This window comes from Eumetopias jubatus, unplaced genomic scaffold (assembly GCF_037043125.1).
Source record: "Eumetopias jubatus isolate StellerSeaLion01/CBP00866 unplaced genomic scaffold, mEumJub1_p1.0 scaffold_2, whole genome shotgun sequence".
Classification (NCBI taxonomy): Eukaryota; Metazoa; Chordata; class Mammalia; order Carnivora; family Otariidae; genus Eumetopias; species Eumetopias jubatus.
In genome coordinates this window covers 161,328,664-161,356,394 of record NW_028274808.1, presented here as the reverse complement: position 1 = coordinate 161,356,394, position 27,731 = coordinate 161,328,664, and the positions used below count along the sequence as shown (strand labels likewise).

At 45.0% G+C, this 27,731-nt stretch overlaps 1 protein-coding gene across 3 annotated transcripts in view; it reads right to left on the bottom strand.

The window, feature by feature from the left end:
• Positions 1-27,532, bottom strand: part of USP46 (ubiquitin specific peptidase 46) — a 55,411-nt gene extending 27,879 nt beyond the window's left edge. The window contains exons 1-5 of one of the 3 annotated variants that reach the window (XM_028100706.2): positions 27,407-27,532; positions 24,969-25,272; positions 5,944-6,024; positions 2,777-2,990; positions 1,127-1,356 (exon numbers count right to left, since the gene is read on the bottom strand). In XM_028100706.2, coding sequence (XP_027956507.1) covers positions 1,127-1,356; positions 2,777-2,990; positions 5,944-6,024; positions 24,969-24,986 — 543 coding nt within the window. In that variant the 5' untranslated portion in view covers positions 24,987-25,272; positions 27,407-27,532. Of the gene's footprint in view, positions 1-1,126; positions 1,357-2,776; positions 2,991-5,943; positions 6,025-9,590; positions 9,709-24,968; positions 25,273-27,406 lie in introns of all 3 variants that reach the window. The other 2 variants (XM_028100704.2, XM_028100705.2) reach the window with 2 other exon arrangements.
• Positions 27,533-27,731: the final 199 nt, after the last annotated feature.

Below are 27,731 nucleotides of genomic sequence, written 5' to 3'. Positions count from 1 at the left end.
CTACAATGAACAAATCAGAACGTTGATTCAAAAACTGTTTAAAAGGACAGGAGAAAGACTGCCAAAAAACAAAGAGCCTCCCACTTAAATTCACATTTCTTAATCATTTCTGGGTCCTAGCTCCTTTGCAGAACCAATGAGAGGTACTCTCTCTCTCCCCTCAGAAAATGTACAGACCTACAGAATTTTTCTTACGATGTGAAGAGACTGAGAGACTGCTAATGAACTCAGAGACTTGCTATGTTGTTAGAAGTTATAGTAAATAATAATAGCTGACATTTATTGCCTATCTGCTATGTGCCAAGCATGGCTCTGTGTGCTTTCCAACTGTTAACTCATTTCATCCTCCCAAGCGACTCTATGACACAGGTGCTCTCATTGTACCCAACTTACAGATGAAGAGAGTGAAGACAGAGAGGTTGAATAATATGCCCAGGGTCCCATAACTAAGGCATGACAGAACCAGCAGCATACAAGCTCAGCAGCCTGGCTCTAAAGCTGGGCTTTTAACCACCAAATGATGAGGCCCCTCACAGAGCTAAATCCAATACACCAAGCAAATGTGACATCCTGAGTCATGCCCCGGAGACCGTGTCTTCGAATTCAACTACAGTAAGTGACTACTGTGTGCCAGAATCATCCAAACACATGAGCCCACCCAGCCCAGGCAACAGCACTGAAAGGGACTCGCCCAGCAAACTGCAGCAGAATCCAAAGCCAAGCCTGACTTCCAACTTCAAGTTCACCAACCCACAGCTGATTCCTTTAAGTTGGGGAGATGGTCTATTCTAAGTCTCACATGGGGACCTCTGCGTGAGCAAAATCTTTTCAAGATAACTGGTGGAGGTCCAGGTTAACAGTGCAATTGGTGGACCCTCAAATATGCCCATGACGCAAAGCAATCCAGTTTTTGAGATTTTCCCTCATCCGTCTGCTTTAGCCAGCTGAGACATCTTGGATGGAGACACGCTTCCAAAAGTTTGCCCCGGGGCTCATATACGTCAAGAGAATCGTCTGCATATATTGCAGACAACTACTAGGTGCTGCAGACCACAGTGCACTCATGCACAACAGAGCCTGTACAAATACGCACAAGCAAATAACATGAAAGCCTCTCAGTGCTTACGGTTTCACAGTTCAAGCATCGAGTTTCATTGGTCAGCGTTCCCTGAAAAATCTCATGGACCCAGGTGAGTTCTGGTTTATTATTCTCTGCAGGTTCATTCATGTTGCCATTTTTTAATTTTCCATTTTGTTTTTCTTGTTTTTTCTCTTCCTGCAGGATGTCCGCAATAGTGTTTAGCAAATAATTTAAAAACTCGTGAGCATCCTGCTGCATGTAGTTATCAAAGAGATCTGGAAAAGAGAAGGTCATTATTTCAATCTCCAGTTCTTGAAAAGCAAACAAAATGCTTAATTTTATGTGCACACTTCAATTTTTATATTGAAATGTCAACGGGACAGGTATCACATATATTCATCTCTATTTTGCAACTTTAATGGGTAAATTTTAGAAGAATTTTTGTTCATTATTCTTTTTCCTACCACCCAAGAACTACACTTCCCCTATCTCCCTAAAGTCATCACGTATGTAAACGCTACCAAAATTTTTATTTTACAGAAAACCCCAGAAATTATTTCCTAAGTTCTGTGATAAAATATCAGTATTTAATATGACGTGACCGCCAACGATCAATTATTCATTTTGCAGTTTATCGAGATGTAATTCTCCTTTTCCCAAAGATCATATTAGACCCTGGACCAGACTGGAAGCAGCTTAAATGAAACACATATGGGACATGGGGGATACATGTATCTATCTGATGGTGTTCTGAAACCAAACACAAATGATTCCAGAAGCTTACTGCTGTTCCCTGCCATAAGGACAATCAAGAGATGAATGCAGCTGTGAAACTTCATTATTAATCATGTTCGCGACAAGACTCGGGAGTGCTCTGCTTCCTGCTCAGATTATTTTTATTCTGGTACGTATAAACTACAACAACTTTAAAAGACAGCAATCAAATTAAATGAGACTTTATAAAACAAACATCTGATTAACTGTGCAAGTCTGTTGGAGTAAGGCTGAAATCTAGGATAAACACAAGTTGCCATATCAACTATTTCTAGTAGTAGAAATTACCAATGCAAAGCTTCTGGAATAACCTAGTCTCTACTACCACTTTTCCCGAAAAAGAAGATAGAAAAACCAGAAATGAAGAAAAAAAAAAAAAATCAGGTGACAGGTCATTTTTATAATATGAACATATCAATATCCTTCAACTGTCTTAGGCAAAAGTCGGAGGTATTATTTTTAAAACAGCAAGAGCTCTGATTAGACAATATACATTTACTTTAATCACTTATGACAAGATTTTAAGAGTACTATTTTATTCAATTATTGTACCAACCTATTTATTCCAATTAGCGTTCTGCTTAGAAGGCTGCCTTGGGCAATTTTCTCTCTCACAATGGTCCTACCCAGGAAAAACTCCTCCCAATGTGGGGCAAATAAAAAGACCATTCCAAAATGGAATGATAAATCTGAATTTATAACCATGTTTTTTATCCAGTCTTAAGTTTACAGGGCGGAAAAGGAGAATTACATCTTCTTTAAAAAAAAAACAAAAAGTGATTTTCAAGTAGTTGGCCAGACTCTTTTCCCTTTAAAAAAAAAAAAAAAAAGAAAGAAAAAGAAAAAGAAAGAGGGGAGATTTATTTGGAGGATCCACAGAACTATGAATTCTTATTTTGGACCCTTAAACACATTACTCACCGTTCTCTTTTCTCAGCCGCGAAATGAACTTCTTTGGTGGGATCACGCCAACCTTCTTCTTCTGCGTGGCGATGCTATGGAAGAGGTCTGCCAGGCACGTCAGTAAGTTTTCCTTCTTTTTTTGCTGGGCCTTGTATGCCAGCACATTCTCCCGGAACGGCCGGCAGAAGTACAACGCCTGCAGCACAGAGTTACAGTAGCACGTGTTTCCGAACTGCCAAGGGACAACAGGGATGCTTCAGTTCATGGTCTGGAGAAGTCCACCCTCCAGGAACCAGCCCAGATTTCCCAGTAGCAGTGTCCTGCTCGCCATGCTAGAGACTAGTAAACCCCTCGCAACACCAGGGACTATCTGAGCAACAGGGAAACGAATACAAGTTTACATCAGCCTGGGATCTCTCTGGCCCGTAAAAGTCCCTAAAATGATAAGTATTGAGGCTTGATTTAAAAAAAAAAAAAAAAAAAAATCTGGGGCGCCTTGGTGTCTCAGTCGTTAAGCATCTGCCTTCAGCTCAGGTCATGGTCCCAGGGTCCTGGGATCGAGCCCCACATCGGGCTCCCTGCTCAGTGGGAAGCCTGCTTCTCCCTCTCCCACTCCTCCTGCTTGTGTTCCCTCTCTGGCTGTGTCGCTCTCTGTCAAATAAATAAACAAAATCTTTAAAAAAATAATAATAAAATAAAATCTAAGGAGACCTTCTGGTGCTTTAAAAAAAAAAAAAAAAGGAGGGACGCCTGGGTGGCTCAGTCAGTTAGGTGTCTGCCTTCGGCTCAGGTCATGATCCTGGGGTCCTGGTATCAAGCCCTGTGTCGGGCTCCCTCGTCAGTGGGGAGTCTGCTTCTCCCTCTCCCTCTGGCTGCCACTCCCCGTGCTTGTGCTCTCTCTCTGACAAATAAATAAAATCTTAAAAAAAAAAGAGAGAGAGAGAGGAGAAACATGGACATAATATGGCGACCCAGGAAAGTAGCTGTCTAAATAAGAGAGGCCATGTTGCAACAAATGGAAACTCCAATGACAGAAAATAAAAATCCAAATCAGAAAGAAATCCAGGAACTAGGAACTATTTGCTCAGGTGAAACAGCCTTAACTACACGGACACTTGTTTTAGTTTTTCCTGTTCAAGATTCTGGTGGCGCTGCGCATTGCTTCAGGATGCATGTCGTCACTCACTCCAGAGCCACAGAGGCAAAGAGCTGCCTCCCTAGGTCATCCCACCAGCTTCTTCCCCTCAAACTCCTAAGTCACCCTCAATCTGGTTTCTGCCAAGATGGCAAGCGTCCCAACACAACAGCACTCAGTTCCTGGTCTCCTACATAATCACATGAGGACTCACACCATAATATTTTGTTCCTCACAAAAACCATGGCTACTCAGATGATGATTAAAGAGGAAAATGCCATCATGTCATCGGTTTTCGACAGACCGTGACACCAACTCTGTGGAAGAACACCGTCGAGACTATCACTCTCCCTTTAGAATTTTCCACCCACAGGAAAACGAAAAGGAAACAATTTAAAGAAATCACAAGATTAATAACATAGATTTCAAAATGCTGTGTAAGATTAAAATAGAATATGAACATCTTCTCAAAACTGGTTGTTGGCTTGTGTGTCATTTTCCCAAGAGTGAGACAGATGCTCTGCCATACTTAATGGGACATTTCTACGTATGCTAAGATAGAACATTTCCTATTTTTACATGTTTTAATCTACTTTGACACAATTATGTAATAGGAGACAAACCTCTCTTTAAAGAGAAGCTGGAACTTTCATGAATTACCATTCGAAGTGAACATAAATGAAGCTATTAATAAATTTAATCTCACAACACTTCCACAAACTAGGAAACGGCTTTAATTCTTTTTTACCCCATTTGTGTTTTCTGCTAAGGCAGAATTTCTCACAATTTGAATAACTATCTTCATAGGGCTAAGCAGAGGCCTGTGCAAAATAGCTAAAAAAGCTATTAAAATTAGAAGTCAGTATTTTGCCAACACAATGCCCTATATTCTAGTGCTTTAGACTTCCTCCTTACATCCTCTTCCCTTTGACTCAGTGCCTCCACCTTTACCTAGACACCCTTTAGTAATGCTTGGCCCTGATCCAGGGGATGACTCCTGGGAAAGAAAAGGAACTAACATTCACTGAGTGTCCACAATGTGCCTCAGCCTCATGTCAGGATCTTCAATAGGAGCTCTCACTGATCCTTCACTATATAACCCAAGAGATAGATGTTGTATGGTCTCCATTTTACAGATGGGGAAATGGAGGCTCAAAGAGGCCAAGCGACTTGCTCAAGATTACACCGCTAATAAATAGCTGGGCACAATTCAGACTTAGGTCTGTATTACTTCAAAGCCAACGTTCTTTCCATTAGCCACAAGTAGCATTCCCTCGCTGAGAATATGTCTAGCTTCCCCAGTGGCAATTACTACCTGTTACACTTGGGTACTGACAGATTCTGCTCAGAGCAGCTGTTCCGGAAAACCAGGTACTTATGAGTTAACACCAGGTGTGTGGAAAACCTCCAGGCCGGAGGAGAGGATCAGGCGAGGAAGAATGCTCACAAGGGTTGCAGGTAATACTGCCTTACTACCTAGTCATAATCAACTTACCAAGGAAGCAGAACCTGCTAAGTGCGGCCATACACGAGGGGGCCAGGGCTGGGCACCAATAAAAGGAGGCCAAGGAAGTCTGAGATCCAGCGATCCCGGCTTCCCCCCCAACAACCTGCCCCTGTTTTCAGTACCACTGTCAAATTATATTGTTGAACAGTTACTGCCGATGAGCTGGTAACACTTTTAAAATTCTGGTTGTACTGATGCATATTGAAACAAAGACTGCCTAAGGAGCTCACCCAGATGATACAAGCAGATCTGGCCATAAAGTCTAATAAAATGGTGCCAAAAGTTATGTGTACAAAGGAAATCTTGTAAGCAGAGATGGGGAAGTGAGAATCCGACCCAACAATGCAATAATTAAACCTTTTTTTCCGGGACAACTGACACTTTCAAACACTGGACTAATCTTCTCCCTCCCCAACATTTACCATTCCTAGGAACTAAGGCACATGAACAATTATTTAAAAATTGGTCATAAGGAAAATTGCCATGGAGTTGCTTCAGTACTCTAAAACATTTGATAAAAATAATACATTTTTGAATACTTACGTTGACCAATCCAAAGTAGTGTTCATTGATTGGAAACTGCTCTGGACCAATGTCTTTTTCCAGAGCAGAGGCATTGGTGCCCTAAAAGAGAAAAATAAAAGTTCTGCTGTAGGTAAAATGGACAACAGACTCTTAAGACAGTCCACTATTGATACCCCTGGTCCTCATGGTGGTTGGTGATGTTCATGCTAGGAAAACAGGTGTCAGAAGTAAATCGGTAAATGAATTAATAATGTCAGCCTTATTCTTTTCCTCATGCAACTTAATCATCCCTTCAAACCTGTTCTACTTGGCTTTAATTATCTTCCACTATGAAAGTTGGTTTGAGATAGGCAAGTAAGCAAACTATCATTAAGAACTCGTGAATAAAACATGTTTAAGCTCAGCAGTTTTTATAATACTTAGTGGTATAAAGATTCATATCACCATTCTTGAAGTCAATTTCTTCATTCTGATGAAGATTTATTGTGCACCCACTATGTGCGAGGCACTGTTCTAGGCACTGACAACATAACAGTGACCAAAACAGACAAGGAAGCCCACTCTCATGGAGCTTATGTTTTAGCGGATGCAGACAGCTGGAAAGAAAAAGCAAATACGCGAGATAGTATCCTGGAAAGCGGTTAAGTGCAGTGATGAAAAACAAAGTAGGAAATGAGGGTGTGGACCTCTGGGAGGGGGGGGTGAGGAGGGGTGAGGAGAGGCATGGGGGTGGGGTGGCAGGTAGACAGCTGAAGCTTTAAATGGGGTGGTCAGGGAAAAGCCTTACCTGGGAAAGTGAAATGTCTAGGGAATACGGTGAATAAGGAAGCAATACACTTTAAAACCCAACACTTCCCAAATACATCAAATTGGTAAGTCATGTGAAGCCACGTTTAACGCTCCAACTAGATGGTGGGAAGTTACTGGGTAGTCCTACTGTGTGCCAGGGATTGTGCTATTTATTCTCACAACAATCCTACAGGTAACATAAGGTTTACGACAGTTAAAAATCTGCCCAAGGACCATGGTCAGTAAGCGGTCGGTAAGTGGCAGAGCTAGGCCTTGAACCCAGGAGTCACAGTTGGGAGCCCATGATCTTAACAAATGCTAGGCACAGCAACCATATCAAACAAACTGCTAAGGGCCAAGTGGCCATAGCAATACCACACTGATCACCACTGCTCCCCAAAGGCCCAGATGAGTCTGAGGAAAAGTGACCAAAGTTCAGTCCAATAAGGTAAGTAGTTTGGAGGGGGGATCAGGCTCCACATCTTCCCGTGGTTCTACCATCCTTCTTCAGCCTTCTCACATCCTCAGGCTAACCACAGAAGGCTCAGTTCACAGAATCTCAAAGATGGGGGGATATGTATTATAGAAAGGAAGAGACACTGTTATGTTTTATAAAAAAATAAATCTGTTGCTGCTACTTATTTTGATTCATATATTTAGCATCTCCTCTCACAGGAAGAAATGGCCAAAAGGTGGGCCGAGAATAAGTCAAAATGGTCACTTGTCAACAAGAAAATGTTAAATACAAAATAACCCAATTTTAAGCAAACAGAACCACAGCAGAAATGGCAATTCCATCCCCTTGTCATGATATCCTGTTTTCCTGTGTCTTCTAGGTCCATTATACGGCCCACCAAGCTGAATTCCTTTTCCTGTCATGTGAGACTTTGAGTTGAGTGGTCATCTGTGCGTTCAACAGTTTCATTTTTCGTGTGTATTTCATCACCTTTCACAATAATGCAACCCCATATACAATGCTGAATCTTTTAAATGATACTTACCATATTACAGCAGGATTTTATAGTATAGACAAAATCACTAAAAACTTTCAAAAAAGCTACATCTCAATCATAAATCAATATAAACAATGCATATTAAATATACCCACAGCCATATCTGAAGCAACATTAGAATATATGGCTTCGAGCCCAGGAGGAATGTCAGATATAAAAGTACAGCACATGGAGACAGAGCTCATTAAATCTCTCTTTATGAGGTAGCCATATATTCAAGTTAATCCATGATTTTTGCTATTCAGGAATTCTTGGATCGAGTCTGCTTTGTTCTACCTATCTTACTACTTTCCCATTGGAGGGGGAGTTGGGGAAGTGATCACTCATACAGAGGGCAATGTTTAAGAGAAATAACTGGTCAAAACACCTGCCCTTCTGAGGCCCACGCCTCATAACGCTTGCAAGGCCCTTCCTGTCTCCTCTGCTTGGCTGACCTCCACTCACGGAAGACCCACCTTTACCTGCCATCTTCTGCCATCATCTGGGGTAGTCTCCATCCCCATGTGGAGGAGCATTCCAACAGCCTGCTCTCTCAGTAACTGGATGTCCTATTGTCCAGCTGTCTTTCAGTCCACGCCACTCTGGCGCCTCACTCCCAAAGATGTACTCGGGATCTGCTCTCTGCCCTAAAGTCAATCCGGGCTCAGCTCTGCCTGCTGGCTTTCTGAAGCATCCCAGCACCATGGCTCCATTTACTCCCCAGAGCCACTCATTCCTCTTCTTTCTTATTCAGCTTAAGAGTCTAGGGATCATGATTTCCACTGCTCTTACAAACAACCCTAACCTTGTCCTTTGGGCACACCACCTAGCAAAAAACGAACCCAGTAGGAACCAAATTGTCCACCTTCTCTGAACACACACACCCACACAGATGTGCAACGCTACTGGAAGTCACACAGCCAAGCTGACTGGATTCACCCGAATTCACCAAAGTGGACCCGAACGTGTCCTGCTTCCAACAATGTCTCTTCAGGGCACTCATTCTCCACACCACCATGACTATTTCCAACTTTCCCAGAGCTCATCAAAACTTCCACACCCCATAGATCTCTTTTGTGATTCAATGGGGAAAATTTTTTTTAATTGAACTAAATTAAACCAGCAGAGAGGAACTCCCTTAATTTCACTCCCAAATCTTCCAACCTATGTCCCTCTGTTAATGAAGGCGATCTCTCTCTTGTCCAAGCCGATGTCTCCTCTACGGTTAGATCCTTCTCATCAGAATTGAACATGCCTGTCCTGAAGGCTTGTGGCAGCTGTTGACATGTCATTTCGGCCCAGTGCTCTGAATGTCGAAGTGAAGAATTTAGCATGCCTCAGTGCCTCTCCCACTAAAAATACACGCGTGCACACTCTCCCACCTCTCCCGCGGTGACTTCCCCCGTGTTCTTGTTCCATCATAGCTCAACTTCTTTAAAGAACGCTATTCTGAAACAACTATAGATGAGTCAGTAACTTCTAAGATTTGTTTTAATCCAGTGGTGAGGGGCACCTGAATGGCTCAGCCGGTTAAGTGTCTGCCTTCAGCTCAGGTCATGATCCCAGGGTCCTGGGATCGAGCCCTGCTCAACGGGAGCCTGCTTCTCTCTCTCCCTCTGCCCCTCCACCCTGCTTGTGCTCTCTCTCATGTGCGCACACGCTGTCTCTCTCCCTCTCTCAAATAAATAAATAAAATCTTAAAAAAAATAACCCAGTGGTGAGGTGGGGAGAAATGGGGACAGAGTGCGTTGTTGAAGCTGAGTGCTGGGTATATGGGGCTCCTTATACTGTTCTGTTTATACTTGAACATGTATGTGTATAGGCAGAGTAATGGTCTTCCAAAGATGTCCACATCCTCATCCCCAGAACTTGTGATTACATTACCTTACATGGCAAAGGGAAATTCAGGCTGTAGATGCGATTAATTTGCCAATCAGCTGACATTAAAATAGGGGGACTGTCCTGGATTCTCTTGGTGGACCCAATGTTATCACAAGCATCCCTGAAAGTGGGAGACAGAAGCAGAATGATAGATCAGAGTGATGCCAAGTGTGAAGGACTTAACCAGCCTTTGCTAATTTTGAAGATGAAGGAAGGGGGCCAGGAGCCAAGAACACAGGCAACCTCTGAAAACTGAAAAAGGCAAGACACAGTCTCTGCTAGAGCCTCCAGGAAGAACACAGCCCTGTACTGCCTTCATGTTAGCTCAGGGAGGCCCATTTCAGATCTCTAACCTCCAGAACCGTAAAATGAAAACTCTGGATTGTTTAAGGCACTGAGTTAACGGTAATTTGTTATAGCAGCAATAGGAAATTAACACAATTTGTTAGAGATTGTCCATAATACTCTTTAAGACTTGGCTCTTTCCTCACCTACACATCTCTCATCTGGATTCTACCCCCACTTCATCCCTGATGTGCGCCAAACACCGCCAACTCCAGGGGGCACATTGAGCTGCTGGCTTCTCCAGACACTGAGGCCCTCATTCCTCTTCTCTGTGCCCCTCTAGGGTGTAAGCAATAACCACTCATGTGGCCTCAAGCAGCAGCTATCATTTCCAACTTCATTTTCATCCCAGAAAACCTACTTCTGAGGTCATTCAGACTGGATGAGTATTGATGTTTCCAATGGCTTGTCTCACAGGCCCTCAAAATCAGTGTACTCCAAACTAGAGCATTCCCTTCTCCTTCCCCCCAAATCCAACCCTTTCCTGGTGTTTCCCCCACAGAGTAAATGACAATGTGGCCTCCTTCCTGGCCAACACTAGATCTAGCATGGGGGTCTTGCCCAACCCACCCACCACTATGTCTTTGGGTTCACTTTCCTCCAATCTCTCAGGGCCATTCACTTCTCTTTAATCTCCTGTCATCACCAGCAAGGCCAGGCCACTGGCATCTCTCACCTGAATTATGACAGCGTCCTAAGCGGCCTCCAACAACCCATGTGCCCACCTCCAACCCCACGTCAACATGTCAACACAAGTCAGCTGTCAACGCGGCAGCACAAGTATTCTTTGTAAATACAACTCTACTCTAAAACCACCAGTGACTCCCCCTGCTGTCTCCACAGTCACCTCTTGCCACCCACTACTTGGCCTGTCACAACGGCCTTCGTTCTGTTCCTCACACATCTCAGCACACCTCAAATTCCATCCCACCCCCCACCCGAAGGCTCTTCCCCAGTTTCTTCACCTGGCTGTACCCCACCATCCTTCTCAGGGAACTCCTCACTGACCACCCACAGGCTCTGGGAGTGTCTGTCACAGAAAGAACAATGCCCCTCAGAGATGTCCGCACCCTAATCCCTGGAGCCTGTGAATCTGTGACCTTACATGGCAAACAGGACTGTGCAGGTACGATTAATTTAAGGACCTTGAGATGAGGAGATGACCCTGGATTATCTGGGTGGGCCCAGTGTAACCACAAGGGTACACAGAGGAAGGAGGCAAGAGGCAAGAGTCATTGAGGAGACGAGTCAACAGAAGCAGAGTTCCGAGGGGAGATGTGAAGATGGAGGAAGGGCTGTGGGCTGTGGAACGTAGGCAGCCTCAGAAACTGGAAAAGGCAAGGGGATGCATTCCCCCCTAGAGCCCCTGGAAGGTGTGCAGCCTAGCTGACACCTTGATTTTAGGACTTTTGACCTCTGGAGCTCTAAAAGAATAAATGTGTCACTGTGTGGTAAATTTTTACAGCAGCAATGGGAAACTTCAACGACATAACCCGCGCCTCCCACCCGGGGCATCTGTACAGCATCCATACCAGCTGCAAGGGTATCTTGGCAAGTGTGGTCTTCACCTAAGCAGCTATGACTAGCATTAGAAATGGAAAATGGAGGGGCGCCTGGGTGGCTCAGTCGGTTAAGCGTCTGCCTTTGGCTCAGGTTGTGATCCCAGGATCCTGGGATGGAGCCCCATGTCAGGCTCCCTGCTCAGCGGGGAGTCCGCCTCTCCCTCTCCCTCTGCAGCTCCCCCTGCTGTTCTCTCTCTGTCAAATAAAGAAATAAAATCTTAAAAAAAAAATAGAAATGGAAAATGGATACCGAGGGAACAACCAGCAGCCAATGTCTCAGAGGGACCTCATGGCAAGGTTTGTAACAGAAAAAAGGTAAAAACAACTTGAACTGGTTAAAAAGTTATAGTAATCCATATGACGGAATACCATGCAGCTATTTAAAAAAAGTAAAGTTGCAGGGCACCTGGGTGGCTCAGTCGGTTAAGAATCCAACTCTTGGGTTTCAGCTCAGGTCTCGATCTCAAGGTTGTGGGATCAAGCCCCACGTCGGGCTCTACCCTGAGCTCACAATCTGCTTCAGATTCTCTCTCTCCTTCTCTCTCTTGCTCCCTCACGTGTGTGCATGCGCATGCTCTCACTCTCAAATAAATAAATCTTAAAAAAAAAAAAAAAAAATAGTAAAGTGGCCACACAAGTACTGCTACGAAAGTCTGTCCAAGATACAGTAATAAGTTAAAACATGCGAGAATGTCACTGTGCAGGCCAATACTGGAAACGCCATTCATTTAATCAACAGTAACTGAGCCCTGCTCCGTGCACAACGCTTGTACCTGAGGCCCACATGTGAACACAGCAGACCTGGTCTGCCTGCGTTCACCGCCTCCATGCTAGTGGAAGCCCCTTCCAGAATACCGGAGAAATTATTAACATTATCACTATCACCAGGGTCTAGGAGTGGGGCTGGGAGATGAGGAGGTCACCAAGGGGCTTTTCATGTTCTCTTACCAACTATTTACATGTTTTACTCTGAGCATACATTATTTTTGTCATACAAAAAGTTTAGTAAAAATTAGCAAACTAATATCCTGCAGACCAGCTATCTAAAGCCCTCAGCACGTAATTCAGACTGTATTTGGCCATTTTCTTCCTCCCAGTAGGAATTTGCCTTTGGTTTTGGTCACTCCCCTCTCTTGGCCTTGGTTTCCTGGCTGAGAGGGGACGGTAGCCGGTCTCCTGTGAACCTACTGCTCAGGGGGCGCAGGGAGAATCAAGCAAAACCGGGAATGTCATCAGCACTATGTAAATTGCAAGGTACCAACTACCAACCCGGGAGCCCACACTCCTGCTCGCACCCCACACAGAAGCACAAAAGGCAAAGTGGGAGGCCAGATGCTGAACAAAAACACTGATCTGTGGTGGTAAATCACAGGGTCTGGAGGTATGGAAACACAAAGATCTTATTTCCATCAGTAAAAAATTTGGTAACCTTTGAAAAACAATGCGCCACACTTCATTAAAAATAGAATCTGGGCTGGGACAAGTTCCAACAAGAAGACTGTAATGTTAGCTCTTCAAAGCCCTTCTGAGAGCAATTCTGTGACTGCCGAGGGGGGCTACAAAAATCACCAAATAAACAACAACAACCGGGAAGGATGAATCATAAATGCCTCAGATGGAGACAGAAAGGCATTTCTTTTTAAAGCGATTTTAAAAGCAGTTTATAAGGAAAGCATATTAGAATTTCTTCCATGGGGGGGGTAAAAAGGACACAGACTTGTTCCAGAGGATGATATAATCAGAACACTGGCACTGCAAGGTCTATAAAAGCCGATGAGAATATTGCCGTAACATGGGAGTGCCTGAACAAAAAACCGCAGAGACCAGGAAGCACCCCGGAGATCAGCCAGACCCACTTCACAGACAAAAAAAGCCAAGGCCAAGAGAAGTAAGCCTCCTTGCCCAAGATAACCTCAGGACAGCCCATTTTTTCATATCCTAGGATAGGCAGGCTCTCTTTCGAGTCTGTACAAAGAAGGGACACACACAAAAAAGGCCAAAAACGACATGTAAGGATTCCTAAGTACACAGAGGACAAGTCATTAATTACATTAAAATATATGACAGGCAAAGTGAATGTTGTTGCTGAAAACACATTTTTAGGTCTACGTTCAAAAGGCCATTCTACTTATCAAGTTAAGTTTACAAAGTACAAATGTATATAAAGAACTAGTTTTCACAAGGACTAGTATTCCCTGACTTCTGATGATTTAGGGTCATTTCTACAGCCTTACAGAGAGAGTGAAACAAAAATGAGGTGACGCAGCCCAAGATCTCAGGATGAGTCAGGAGCATTTGCCAGAATTCAAGGATGGTTAAGGAAGAGTTGAGGCCACCGGTCCCCCAGCTGTAATTAGTAATGATAACAATAAATAACACAAATCATCCTTACTATGTCCAGTCACTGCTGCAAGGACGTGATGTGTATTTTACTCCTTTAATCCTCACAATTTAACTCTATGAGGTGAATGCCATTATTGCCCCCATTTTAAAGATAAGACAACTGGGACCGAAAGATGGTAAGTAACTTTATCCAAGTTCACACAGCCGAGTGATGGAACCGGGTTTGAACTCATACCAGTATGCTCCTGACCACTACACCATACTGACTTTCCAGGAGGCAGAGTTCCCTGGGAATCCCAGAATGGCAGAAATTGAAAACCTGAAGAGGTCACAAAGCCGTACAAGAAAACCCCTAACTCCAAGGCACCCCTTGAAGTAGCCACAGTGAACAGCACACCTGTCCTTTTCTATAAAATCTCTATAGGACACTGCTACCTGTTTAAAGGAAATGTAAAAATTGAGGTTGGAAGTCAGGAAAAACTCAGGATGTAGTCAATAGGAAAATGGATTTTTCCCCCCAAATGGTTTTAAGCTCTGTGAATCTTTAGCCAAGTAGAAAAAGAAAATAATATTAAGTTTTAACAAGGCAAAAAGAGAAAACAGCATCAAAAATAGAAACGAGGGCATTTGGGTGGCTCAGTCGGTTAAGCATCTGCCTTCAGCTCAGGTCATATCCCAGGGTCCTGGGATCGAGCCCTGCATCAGCTCCCTGCTCAGGGGGGAGCCTGCTTCTCCCTCTGCCTCTCTCCCCTGCTCTTACTTACACAAATTTGCTAATTGAATAAATTTGGCAAACGGGGGGAAGGGTAAGTGGTATGTGCCACTCATTCAGAGACTTCATGTCTATATATTCACTTCATCTCATCCACTAGCCCAAGCCGGATGACATTTATCATCCCTGTGCTACTCAGTAAGAAATGAAGGGAACCTGCTCACATTCGCTCAGCCTATAAAGGCAGAGACAGGACTCAAATGCAGACCATTCGGATTCACAGCCCAGACTCCTGATCACCAGTCGGGGGAGATGATCTTTTCATTCATATTTTTAGTAATTCCCGAGCTGCAGATCCAGGGACTAGGCAGAGACCCAGAGCTGCTTCTGAGCATGTGCTCTCTGGCTCCCAGTCCCACAACACCTCATCACCTAAGCACTGGGTGCGCGATACCCCAAGGTGGCTACGGATGCCCGTCCTGCTCAGACAGCAGACAGGTCACCCAGTCCCAGTGAGCAACACTAAACAAAACTCTCCCTCCAGAAAAAAAATCACTCCTGGAGACTCACCAGCCCCATTTCATAGCTAAGGGAAATGAGGGTAAAGGGGGTTAAGGAACTTGCCAAGGTCAGGTGTTCATACAAAGCAGAGGTCTGTTGTGAACCCATGATCTAAATACCGTCACACTGCAGCCCCAACTCCTCCCGGACCTCTCCAGGCTTTCCCCGGGGGCTGTCATCCACAAGAAGGCAGTTAAAGCACATTTCCATTCTGCACCACGGTAGCATGTCATTTCCATGCCTTATAGGATACTGAGTAGGAAGAACTAAACGAAAAAAAAAAAATCTCAACATGACCGCATTTAATGATCATAACAGAAACAAAAACGTCTGCTACTGAAGAAAGATGACCCTGGGATACATAATGATCCCAAGTCATCACAGGAAAGGACATTAAAAAGCAGCTAGAGACTCTGGTTTGTAAAACAGCTCTCCACACGCCTAGCGACACCATAACAAAGTCCTCATGCAAAGAGAAAATTTCAACTCAAAAGCAGAACAAAAGATCCTGGTCTGGGTCTATCTTCTGGCTGAAGGGGGAGAAAAAGGAAATTTCACCCACAGTCACTGAACTCTGCACTAGAAGCAAAAACTCCTTCCCAATCCAACGTTCTGCAAAGCTACCAAGAATACCACCTTGCTTATGAGGTCTCTTAAGTTCCCACTTTACCCAGGAAACCCCTCCCATCAAATCACTTCCCAGAAAAGCAGCATGGTGTGGCATGGGATCCTGGCAAAGCCCCGGGTCAAAGAGGACAACTCTGCAAATTGGACTAATAGAGGGATTTTGAACATTCTCCACCCACCCAACCCCCTCTAGTAATTCGAGCTCGAGGTCTTCATCAATGAAACACCAGGACAACGGCATCCCACCTCACAGCATGGGAGAATGGAAGGTTAGTGTAGCCCGATGGGTCGGCGCAGCACCCCTGCCCTCTGGATCAGTCCTGCATCATCAGACATATTTCACCCTATGGAATGAAAGCATCCAGTACTGACTGTGAAACAGAAAATATAAAATTCTGCGCGCTCTTCTCTCATCCCCAAACAGGGTGACAACGGGAGGGAGAAAAGAGATGAGTGAGGAGTTCTTTACGGCAATATTACTTAAGGTATTAATACCGCCATGAGCTAAGTTCAGAAACTAAGAACAGGTAAGATGAATGGATAGAGTAATTTTTTATCTGTCAAGTTTAATCATAAAAAATAGGGGTTTGTGTGCTTATGCATCTTTGGAGTTTTTAACTCCAGTTTCCTAATAATTCTTTTTTATTGTATTTTACAAAAATACCAGTCTGTGACAGATTGAAAAGAAAAGTAAAACTGGTCCTTCCCTACAGACTTGGAAAATAACTGCCAACAACAAAACAGTTAAATGAAATTGAACTTGTTTTCCTGAACGTGTGAATAGCTCAAGCTCACTTCTAACAAGAGAAATGCAAAACTAAAAATATACTAGAACACCATTTTCCCCCTGACTGGCAAGACCACAAGGTTTCTGGAGAGCACACTGCTTTGGCAAGGCTGTGGGTAACAAGATTCGCACATATTGCTGGTGGAGGGCAATTTGGCAAAATCCATCAAAGTTACAAATGCAAATCCATTTCTAAGAAGTGTGCCGAGAGCTATATTCCCACACGCAAAATGATAAATGGACATATGGACATATGTTCCCTATAGCCTTGTTTGTAAAAACCAAAAACTACCTTTATGCTCATTGGGGGGGCCTGGTTAAGTGAATGCAGTACATTCAAGCAACTGAATACTCTGCAAGCCATTAAAAAAGAATGAGGATGCTCTTCACAGACTAGCACCCGCCCACCTCCCAGGCACAAAAAGCAAGGGGCAGATCAGGATAGATCAGCATATGCTAAAAGTACTATCTTTGTTTTTAAAAACTACGAGAGAAATAAACATATCTGTTTGTACATGCATAAGATACCTCTGAATGGAAGCAGAAGAAACTGTGAATAGTAACCATGCCAGAGACAAGAATCAGATGGTGCATATATTGTCAATATTATATCCTTTTGTACAATTGGAAATTCCTACCACGTGAACTCATATTACCTTTTTTTAAAACTAATTTTTTTTTAAACAAACTGAGCTTAGGGCCACCTGGGTGACTCAGTTGGTTAAGTGTCTGCCTTTGGCTCAAGTCATGATCCTAGGGTTCTGGGATCAAGCCCCACATCAGGCTCCCCGCTCAGTGCCTGCTGAGTGGGGAGTCTGCTTCTCCCTCCGCCCCTTCCTTCACCTGTGTAGGCATGCGCATGCTCACGCTCTCTCTCTAATAAGTAAATAAAATCTTAAAAAAAAAAAAAGAAAGAAACTTAACTTGGCTACCTCACATACTTCTCAGCTAGGAACACCAAACTGTGTATGCCAGGTAATACAAAAGAGTTTGTTAGATGCCTATTAGATGGCGAAAAGTCTTTGACTACATGATGTGCCCTCATTATCAGGAAAGGGAAAAACATTGTATCCTGCTGATGATTACAAAAGTTTTGCCACACACACCATCAGCACTGTGTCTACCATCAACATTTCAGTCTGAAATCACAGCTTCTTCCTCCTTTTGTCCCCTCTGGGCTTGCCCCACCCTAGCCTTGTCTCTGATTGGAACGTGATGCTCTTCTCTCACCCCTGCTCACCAGCAGGAATCGTTCTTAACATCTCAGACCCAGAGAGGCCTAAGTCACCTGCCCGATGTCCGGAAAGCGACAAAGTGGCAGGGTCAACATTGGAACCCGAGACCTTGGATACCAGGCACTTTCCACTACATCGTTTGGACTCCAGGGCTAGTGGAAAAACCAGGGGCACTAGAAGAAAATAGTAGTAAAAGGGTCAGGCCCTGGGTTAAGCACTAGACATTAATGATTCCATTTCAGCCCCACAATGCCCCAGGGAGGGAGGTTCTCTTGTCATCCCCACGCTATGGGTGACAAGCAGAGTCTCTAAGAGTGGCAACAATGGCAACTCTCACACCCAACCAACAGCGGTATGGAACATCCAACCAGATCTCCTCCACAGGCTAACCTACCTCCCAAGGAAGCTGACCAACCTGTAATCTACAAACCAGTTGAACAGTGTTCCTCCAGGGGCGCCTGGCAGGCTCAGTTGGTAGAGCATGCGACACTTGATCTTGGGGTCGTGAGTTCGAGACCCACGGTGGACACAGAGATTACTTAAAAAAAAAAAAAAAAAAAGTGTTCCTCTAAAATAGCCAGTTATTTGAACCACCATAAAGAACCTCTTATCTGAGCCAATGCCTCCCCCAAGCTATAACCATGAATCCCAGAGGGAGGTGAGATCATCTTAGGTGGCACAAGTATGAACACTTTTAACTCCAGCAATTATGTGGTTTTTTTTGTGGAGGTATAATTGACATACAGCATTATATTAGTTTCAGGTGTACAACATAATGATTTGATATTTGCATCTATAGCAATTATGTTTTTGATATGCCTTAGAAAAGCATATAACTAGCTCATCAAACCCATTACTTCACAGATGTCTTAGCACAAAACGAGGCCAAATTAAAAGAAGTTGAACAGATCTAAGGAAAACTACTACTACATTCAAGTGGTTCAAAGACGTAGGGAAAACTTGGGAATAAAAAGACAGAGTGAAGGTTGGGAATAAAAGAAACTGCAGCATACAATAAACACGAGTTCTGAACGTCACTTTTTTGTTTTTATTTGCCCTCCTCTCTGTATACCATGCTGCCTCTCGCAGGTGGATAGGGCAGTACCCCAAGAGATAAAGCACCCTGAAATGCTGCATTTAAATGGCAGTGTCCTTTGGTGGCTTAACCTGGGGTTGACCACAGGCCTGGTCTGTCCTGAATAAATCGGATTACGCCTACGGGAGATCAGTAATACCCAATAACTATTTGGAGTACATCCCCCCACACTTTAAAAAGAGTCTGACTTGGGAAATAAATCAGAGAGCCTCCCTACTGTCCTATCATCTGCTACAGTGCGGAGCTGAGTGGGAGAGAGCTGTGGGCCTCTCTCCAGCCCCATTCCTCCCCCTACCACAAACCAGTGAGAAGGGAATGCCCCCTTCCCAGCACGTGCAGTCAGAACCACACCACAGGTGAATTTTGCCTCCATCCTGCTCAACCTCCCCCACCCCCCATCCCACTCCTCTCAAAATGCCCACTAAACGTAGACAGCAGGTCAAAATGAAAGCAGAATTCCAGCAAACCAGTGATTCTCAGATGTCAGTGTGCTGCCCTTCATGGTGTTTGGTGAATCTGTAAACTACCTGAACTTATTAGTAGCTTTCCCTAAATCTGTTCAATTTCTTTTAACAATAGCTTTGTGCTTTGAGCAAACTGAAGGAAACCATTAATTCCCTAAAAGAATGAGAATTACAAAACGTAATGGGTGTGAAAGCATCACCGTTCACAAAATGCTTCCGTAGGCAGTACAATCTCCTTAGATTCTTCCCAAAAATGCTGTGAGAAAGGTATTTTATCATCTGCCTCTTTGTGTTATAAAGAGATGAGGAAACAGGCTTCGAGATCTACCAAGCAGGATTCCAAATCCCAAACTCTTGTCCACTTTAAAGCTGTAGGGAAGAAAGAAATCGGGTTTCTTTTTTTTCCCCCTAGGGACTTGCTGTTCTAACTGTGCTCCCCAAGCCAGAAGAATCTGGCCATGCTAGAAATGCAAAATCTTGGCCCCACTCCAGACCTACCGAAGCAGACTCTGCATTTTAACAAGATCCCCAGGTAATTCCTGTGGACAGTGAAACCCGAGGAGCACTGCCTTCCTGCACGGCAATTCTTCCATTCTAGCAAGCTACAGCTCTTCACTCAGTTCTCCAATAATCATTTGTCGAGCACCTCGCACAGATGTGCCAGGCCCTGTGCTGAATGCTGAGAAATCAGCAGCAAAGAAGTTAAACACAGCTCTTGTCCTTGCAGAGCTGCCCGTCTAACACAGTGGTTTCTCAGCTTCTTCGGATGCTTATCGAAATCAGCTGTGGCACTTAAAAAAAAAATCGCAGGTGCCTAAAACCCACCGGAGACCTACCTACAGCCTGTCCACCCTGGGACGAGGGCCACAGAAGCTGCACATCAAAAAAAGCTCCGACTCATGCAACCATGTTGGGGAGCCATGTGGCCAACACCCGGGAAAGCTGCAGAAAGGCACATCCTCTGAGCGGCTCTTCCATTTTCAAGGCCTACATCCTGGAGAAAAGAAGGCACGTGTGCAAAGAAGAAGAACCAGAACATTCACTGCAGCACCGTTTCCAGAGAGACACACTGCCTTTCTAAAAGAACTTCAAAAAGCAACTGGGTAAACAGGAAAACTCCCTAAGCCCAGCCTTGCTGTTGCTCTCCACAGAAGAGGCCCCGACCTCGCGATGTTCACCAAAGCCAATTTCAATTCCAATTCCACGTAGCATGAACAATGTAACTTGAACAGAGAGGCGTGGCCCAATAATGTATCCCAAATTTACTTTCAACACTCAATGAATGAATGTATCTTCTCACTTCTAGTCTGTCATCTTTTTCCCTGCTCCTTCTCACCTCCTCGTTATTGTTCCCTCAACTTCTAGCTCCCATTCCTTCCCTACCCTTCTGGACTTGTTCTTCGGTCCCCCCCAGTTTTTCCCTGCATCCTCCCTTTCCCTATTTTCAGACAAAACCAACACTGCCATCCTGACTCTCAAGCCCTGGAAAACTGCTCCGGAGTCCCTGGATTAACCCCCACCCCCCAGCCCCAGAAACACACGAAAAGATAGATGTTCAGCCTTGTTGGTAAACAGGAAAGTAAACACTTGAAATCACACCCATCAGACTGGCGAAACATCAAGGTTCACAGTATCAGGTGTCTGCCAGCCCGTGGGGCAGCTGGAGCCCCCAGCAGCGCTGGGGGGAATGCAAACTGGCATAACTGCTGTCGAGTGCAATCTGGAAATATATTAAGAGTTGAAGATGCCCATTTCCTTTGATCCAGCAATTTCTCCTCAAGGTATATACCACAGAGAAACTTCAAACATAGGCACAGGGAGACAGGTTCAAAACTGTCACGACAAACACAAAACACGGGAAACCCAAGGGCTAATCAACAATAGCATACATGGTAGCATACTTGTGATGGAATATCATAGAGCAGTGAGTAACCTAGAATTACATGCATTCTAATGGATAAATCTCAAAGTCATAATTTAAGGAAAAGCAAACTGAGGAGCTGTTCAAAATCAGAGAGCATGTTTAAAACATGAGAAAATGATAATATATCTGGGTGATGGATGTAAATGTCTATAAACACATGATAAACGTCAAGTTCGGAACAGAAGTCACTGGAGGAAGGGGGAGTGGGATGAGGAAGGGTTCACTTGTATTTGTAGTATTTTATTTCTTTACTGGATGGCGGATGGTAACACACGGGTGTTCCCTCTATCATTCTCCATATTCTTCTGTGTGCCTGAAATTTACCACCACCCAAAGAGTCCCAAGTCTAAACTACTTTAAAGCATTATCAGGCTCTGAAAGTGGCATCAGAACTGGACGGGCAGAAGACTGGACCAACAGGTGGAAGGTGAAGCTTTGAGAACCAATGGGGTTTCTTCCACACTCTTACAAATCCAGCACAAAGAACCATTCTGAAAACTGTAGTAAAATTTCATGTCGACGACTTAGGACATACCCCAAATTCTTGGCAACAATCTCGGAACAGAAACATTCCAAAAAGCTTTTAATGCCAGGGCTGACTGTTGATACAGAATTTATTTGTCTCAAAAAAGTATTTGCTCCTTCATTTTGGGGTGGCTTTTTCTCTTAAAAAGATCAACGAGGCCTTTCAAACTCTTAGATTAGCATTTGGTTTCACCACAATTGAAGATATAAGAATGTGCTTAAAATATTTAGGCCAGAAGCATTAACTAGACTAAAAGACACCAAACTCTTCCAGTCCATTTGCTTTGGCTGGCTCCATGAGTAGGCTAGATAAAACCACCAGGAGATACCTTTTTGATGATACCACAGAATTAAACGCTATCATAGAGCCTCAAGTCATTTAAAGGAACTAGACAGCCAAGGCTGGGGAAAAAAGGGACGTGTAAACTACAGACATTTCTCGTAATTGCTAAGAGGACCAAAATTGAAAACTACTTTCAATTACAACCCAAAATACCAAAATTCCACATTAGTTAAAAAATAAATAGGTTTTATTGTATGGGTGAACTGGAACGAAAAGTTGATATCTAGAAAATATTACAACCTTTCACGCTAATTGAATATTGGCATTCAACTTTGTTTTCCTCTAGGATTCCAAGGAAAAACAAGAGAAAAATCTATAGGCTGTCAGGTCCTGACCCAACACAAACATCTACATATTACACCAAGAGACCAAAAGAACAGAATTTTTCTTTAAACATCAGTCCACCCCACCCCAGACTGCAATTTTTAAAATCTGACAACTATCACAGTAGACCCTCACACGACTTTAACCACTCCCAGATGACACATTAAGCTTACAGTCTCCAATTATCTTTAAGAATGGGAAGCAACAGTAACAATACTAGAGGAAGAGACAAATTATGTCTTCTCCCAAATTATAAGATATATGTACTTTTTAAATAGTTTTAGAGAATTTTTCCAACTAGTCTCAAAAATACTGCCTCCAGTGATTGACTCAGCAAGATAAAAAGATCTCTATAAAATCCTCTAGCTTTGATTCCAATTTTTACTAATTCTACCTTCCCTTACTATCAGGGAGACTTCATTTATTTAAAACAATTCAAATATGGGACTCACTGTGGTGTCCAATAATATACTGGGACTGTTCAAGGAAAACTAAAATGCTAGTATCTGGTAAATTCAACACAGTTTTAAATAAGGTAATTAGGTCCTTAATTGGTTGAGAGCCAATTATGAGAAGGAAATTTTTTTTTTTACACTTTAAATATGTGACCAGTATGTATGTTAATAAAGCAGTTAAAAAAAAAAAGAAAATTATAGTGCTTGGTTCATAACATACTGTGTGGAGGAGTTTCAAAGTGAAGTAGAGACAGGTCCGTCCCCATCTAGGGGCTGGTTACTTCTCCTGTGGTTTGCGGTGCTGGGGAGGCCAAGGCCCACCACTCCGTCCTCACAGGACATTCTGCCTTCCACAAGACTTCCCATCTGTGTGCTGGAACCTTTGGTCAGTCAACGGTAGGTAGGTGCCACTGGCCCAAAGAAGACTGAGAGAGAAAGTGACCCCACTGGCCGTAGACCACCCCCTCCGCCCCCACCCTGGGTGCACCCTCTTCTGAGAAATCCTCAAAGCCTATATCCTTCCATGAACTTCTGACAGCAGCAACCTCAGGGATGGACTGTAGATCAGCTCGCTGACCTCTAGACAACTTGGTCCCTCCCTCTTCATCAGACTTTTCACAAACGGCCTTGACTTGATCTTTCAGATGCTTGCCCCATCTTGTGAAGGAGATTTTTTTTATAAAGACTCTAAGAAGTGCTGTTCACTAAGAAGCTTTGGACAACCCCCCAAAAATGTATCAACTTTACAAGGTGAGAAAGACTAGGGTCCCAAGAAATACAACAATCTGTCCAAAGTTACCATAACACACATGCTTCACTGCACAGACAGCCCCTGGGATACAGATGCCAGGTCAAAGTTACATTGACTAGAATCATGTCCTCATACAAAAAAAATAAACTATGGTCAAATGCAAATCATATTAAAGAAATGTCCTGCTGTGTTCATCGGTCTTTTCACTGCATTGCTTCTGAGATTCTGTTCAACCTTTATCTGTGCAGATAACACATCATATTTAAATTGTTTAGTCTTTACCAATGTTACGCCCACAAAGTTAAGAAGCTGCTGAGCTCCTTGGGGATCGGGACTCGCCCCATTCTTTTATGAGGTACCTACACATGGTATATGCCAACCATAACATAGCAGGTCCTCAACAAATGGTCGCTTACGGGAACAAAAACGTAGTCTATCTGACACACAGATTTTCTCGATGGTACATCTTACAGTGCTATTAAATGAACTGAAAATTTGATGATTCAGACCAATTTGCATTGGTACAAGTCACATTGCTAGAGGACACGTTTGGTTTCTCCTATAGCAAATGCTTCCCCTTCAGAAAATTTCTCAAGCTCTTCAAACTGGGGAGGGGACTTTCCATTTGTAGGGTCATAAAAATACATAAGAAGTTAAATCCATTGATCTGGACAAAAATCAGATTATCAACAAGGAACATTTCCTCATGCTTGGTAGCAGCTAGTACATTTTACAAATTACAACACACTAGCCAAACAAGCTTTACTATCTCTGAAGCACACACGCTGTGTGGCTAAGCTGACACAAGCAAGCTGATCAAGAATCACTGTGGCAGGAGTTCACATGAACATAAAACTCAAACAAATAGGAACCAGCATTAAACTTCCAGTGGACAATAAAACTTCAGTGCGTAAGGCGACCAGCAGAGGGATGTGGATATTTTCCAACACCCCTGTATCTAGAACAGGCAGGAGAAGTGTGAGGGAAAGAGAAGGTGCTCATTCCTCAATCACATAAAGGATTTGCTACAAGTTTTGTTTCTGCTCTGCTGGGTCCTTCCCTGTCTGGTAGAGGAAACAAATCTGCTTTTCAAAGCTAGGTTTTGGTTTGTTCAAGTCTTACCTGGGAGGACGGTATCTTTTAACACCCTTTCTGGACACATCAGCCTGTTTAAAATATGCCAAACAAGCTGCTTAAAAGAAAATGTCACTTGCTCTTACTACAACTACGCAAACCAGCTAGGCCCTAATCATGTTAGGAGTGGAAAGGACCAATCAGAGCCCCAGAGAGGAACGAAACAGTAAACAGAGATTCAGACAAGACCTACCTGGAAACAATTCATCATCCAGTGAAGAATCTAAAGAGGGGTCTGGTGAAAATGTACATTGATCAGGTGAAAAGACAGCAGACTCCTCATCACCAAGCCTTCTCTCGTGGGAAGTGAGACGGGGAGGGGCAGGGGTGACCTGAGCAGTCTTTTATAAGGGGCGGGGTTAAGGATTCACATCCCAGCCTCTGTATACTGCCTTTCGGCTTGGTTTGCATAAATGAACTTTGCATAAGTGAACGTGGGCTTGTTTATATTAGTGGCTGCTTCCAAGAGCGTATCATCTTCATCGTTCTTTAAACCACTGGAAGGTGACATAATAATGAGAAAGATGTTAATAATAACAGCTAGCCCTCCCCGAGTTCTTGCTATGTGCTAGGCCCTGCAGTGCAGGAGCTCATTTAATACAACAGCCTAATGATATCTGTCACCCCCTTTTTCTAGGTAAGGAAACTAAGACAGCAACTCGTTCCAGGACAAAAAGCTGGTACATGTTAGAACCAGAACTTGCACTTGCTCAAGACACAGTGTACAAATACGAACAGAAAACTCCCTACTTAGAAATTATCAGCTCCTCACTTCACCCGGATGTCGAGCCTAACTCTGGTGCCTTTTCAGGGACTCCACATGAGGTGTCAACTCTGCAGACCCAGTAGTGATGCCTCCCCTGCAGCCTGCCTCCCTGAGTTTTACTGGAATCTGGTTGTGACATCCTGCCCAGGTGTGCCAAGAAGCCCCAGCCGCACTGGCGGGGGCGGGGAGCTGGACGCTGGCTTCCTCTTGGGACATGTAAGCTCTCAAGTTCCCAGGCTACTTCACTACAGCGAGGCGTCAGCACATACAGGCAGGAGAGGAACACCACCAAGAGCTGGGACCATGCCTCACCGCCCTGTAAGCCTGAGGCCACACAGCAGGCAAGCAGGAGGATTAGAGCTACTCTGGTTTCCCGGTGCCCCTCAGGAACTGGTCTTAGCATAGAGAGACAGCGAGAAGAAAGGCATCACCTTCTCACTGCACCAAGCCAGCGTTAATGCCACTCGACAGGAAGGAGCAGGAGACCTGTCTCTGTGTGGAGAAGGAAGGAAAGGAGAGGAAATGGAACGGCTCCAGGAGCCACCCACCACATCTAACTGGTCCTGCAGCTCTCACTCTGGGAAGCCCCAGCCACCGCGGCAGCAATGGCCAACGGTGCTGAAAACTGAAGCCCGCGCCACTGGGTCTTGATGCCACCCCTGAGCTAACACAGGGCTCCTTTGCCGCCGGGTGTTAATCGTGCAGGAGAATGTGGGACAGAAGATTTAAAAAGCTGTGGTGATGGGGGAAGGGCAGCCAGATCACCTTACCCTAAGGCTTCTCAATCAAGCCTTCTCAGATTCCCTTTAGGGGCCTGTATTATTAGCTTCAAGGAAGGTTTTCCCCAAACTGGCATTAAATGAACACGTGTTCCAGCTGGGGGAGTAGCCCTTTGATGAAGGGGAAGGGCACCCTGGAGAGTGATGGCAAGGCACACACTCTCTCACCCTGCACGGGAGGGCAACTGCCTTATTCCAGGGGGCAAGCTAACCTTCCTAAAGCTCTGGCAAGCCGGGGTGCCTGCAGGGTGCACCCTGGGAACCCAAGGGCTAGAGGCTCTTCCTGCAAAAACTGAAAAGGAAGGGAGAGCAATGGGAGAAACCCAAGTTTAACTGAGCACCACATCACGGACCCAGACCCAGCAGAGCCCCATGATGTCCCCTTGCTTTGACCACGCTCAGACCAGCCTCTGAGGGGTCTACAGCAGATCAGGCAAGATAACTGGAGACCTCCTCCACGCCCAAAGACGGCCCCACCTTCAGGGCCTCCAAATGTTACTACCAAATAACCTTGTCCCTCTTTCACAGGTGGGGAAATTGAGGCATCCAAAACAAATTACCGTGCTTCCCAAACCAGGGAGAAGTTCACTTCTCTAACCACAATTTTGCACTTCCTTACAGCTTTATTACATTTCAAATTTCTCTAGATACACCGATTGCCTTTAATATAGTTTAAGGAGTGAACTCAAAATGAGACGAGGGCAGTCAGGGAGACCGGTAGGGCTTTATCTACCGCAAGGGCAGGATGGGTGCCCCCCATCCCGAGCTTATCGCCCTCCCCCGCCCCCAGACGCTTCCACCGCAGCCCGAGGGCGGAGGCAAGGCAGCGCGGCCAGGCACTGGCGGGCGAGCTCTCGGGTCCCGGGGCTGGGAGGGGGGCGGGGGATCGGGCCCCTCCCCGGGCCGCCCCGGGGGCTGCGGCCCGCCCGCCGAGCGCGGGGGCCAGGAACTTCTGGCCACGCTGCGCGAACCCCGCCGCCCCCCGCCCCCACCCCGGCGCCCGGCGGGTGTGCGGCTCGGGCTTCCCTTTCTTCGCCTCGCCGAGCCTCGGGCACGACCCCCGAGGCGGCGGCGGCCGCCACTCACCATATTACAGATGGAGGCGATGTTTCGGACAGTCATTAGTCTAAAGGTTGCAGCGATCCCGCACCGCCATCTTTATAAGGTGAAAACAGGACTGTCCATGGTGGAGCGCTCGCGGGGAGGCCGGGCGGCGGGCGGCGGCGGCGGCGGCGGCGGCGGCGGCGGCGGCGGCGGCGGCGGCGGCGGGAGGCGGCCTGGGGTCCGGCTTGCAGTTTGGCTGGGAGAGGGAGGCCGGGAGGGAGGGAGGAGGGAGGGAGGGAGGGAGGAGGAGGAGGAGGAGGTGGAGGAGGCGGGGAGGGCGGGGAAGGCGGGGAGGCGGGAGGGAGAG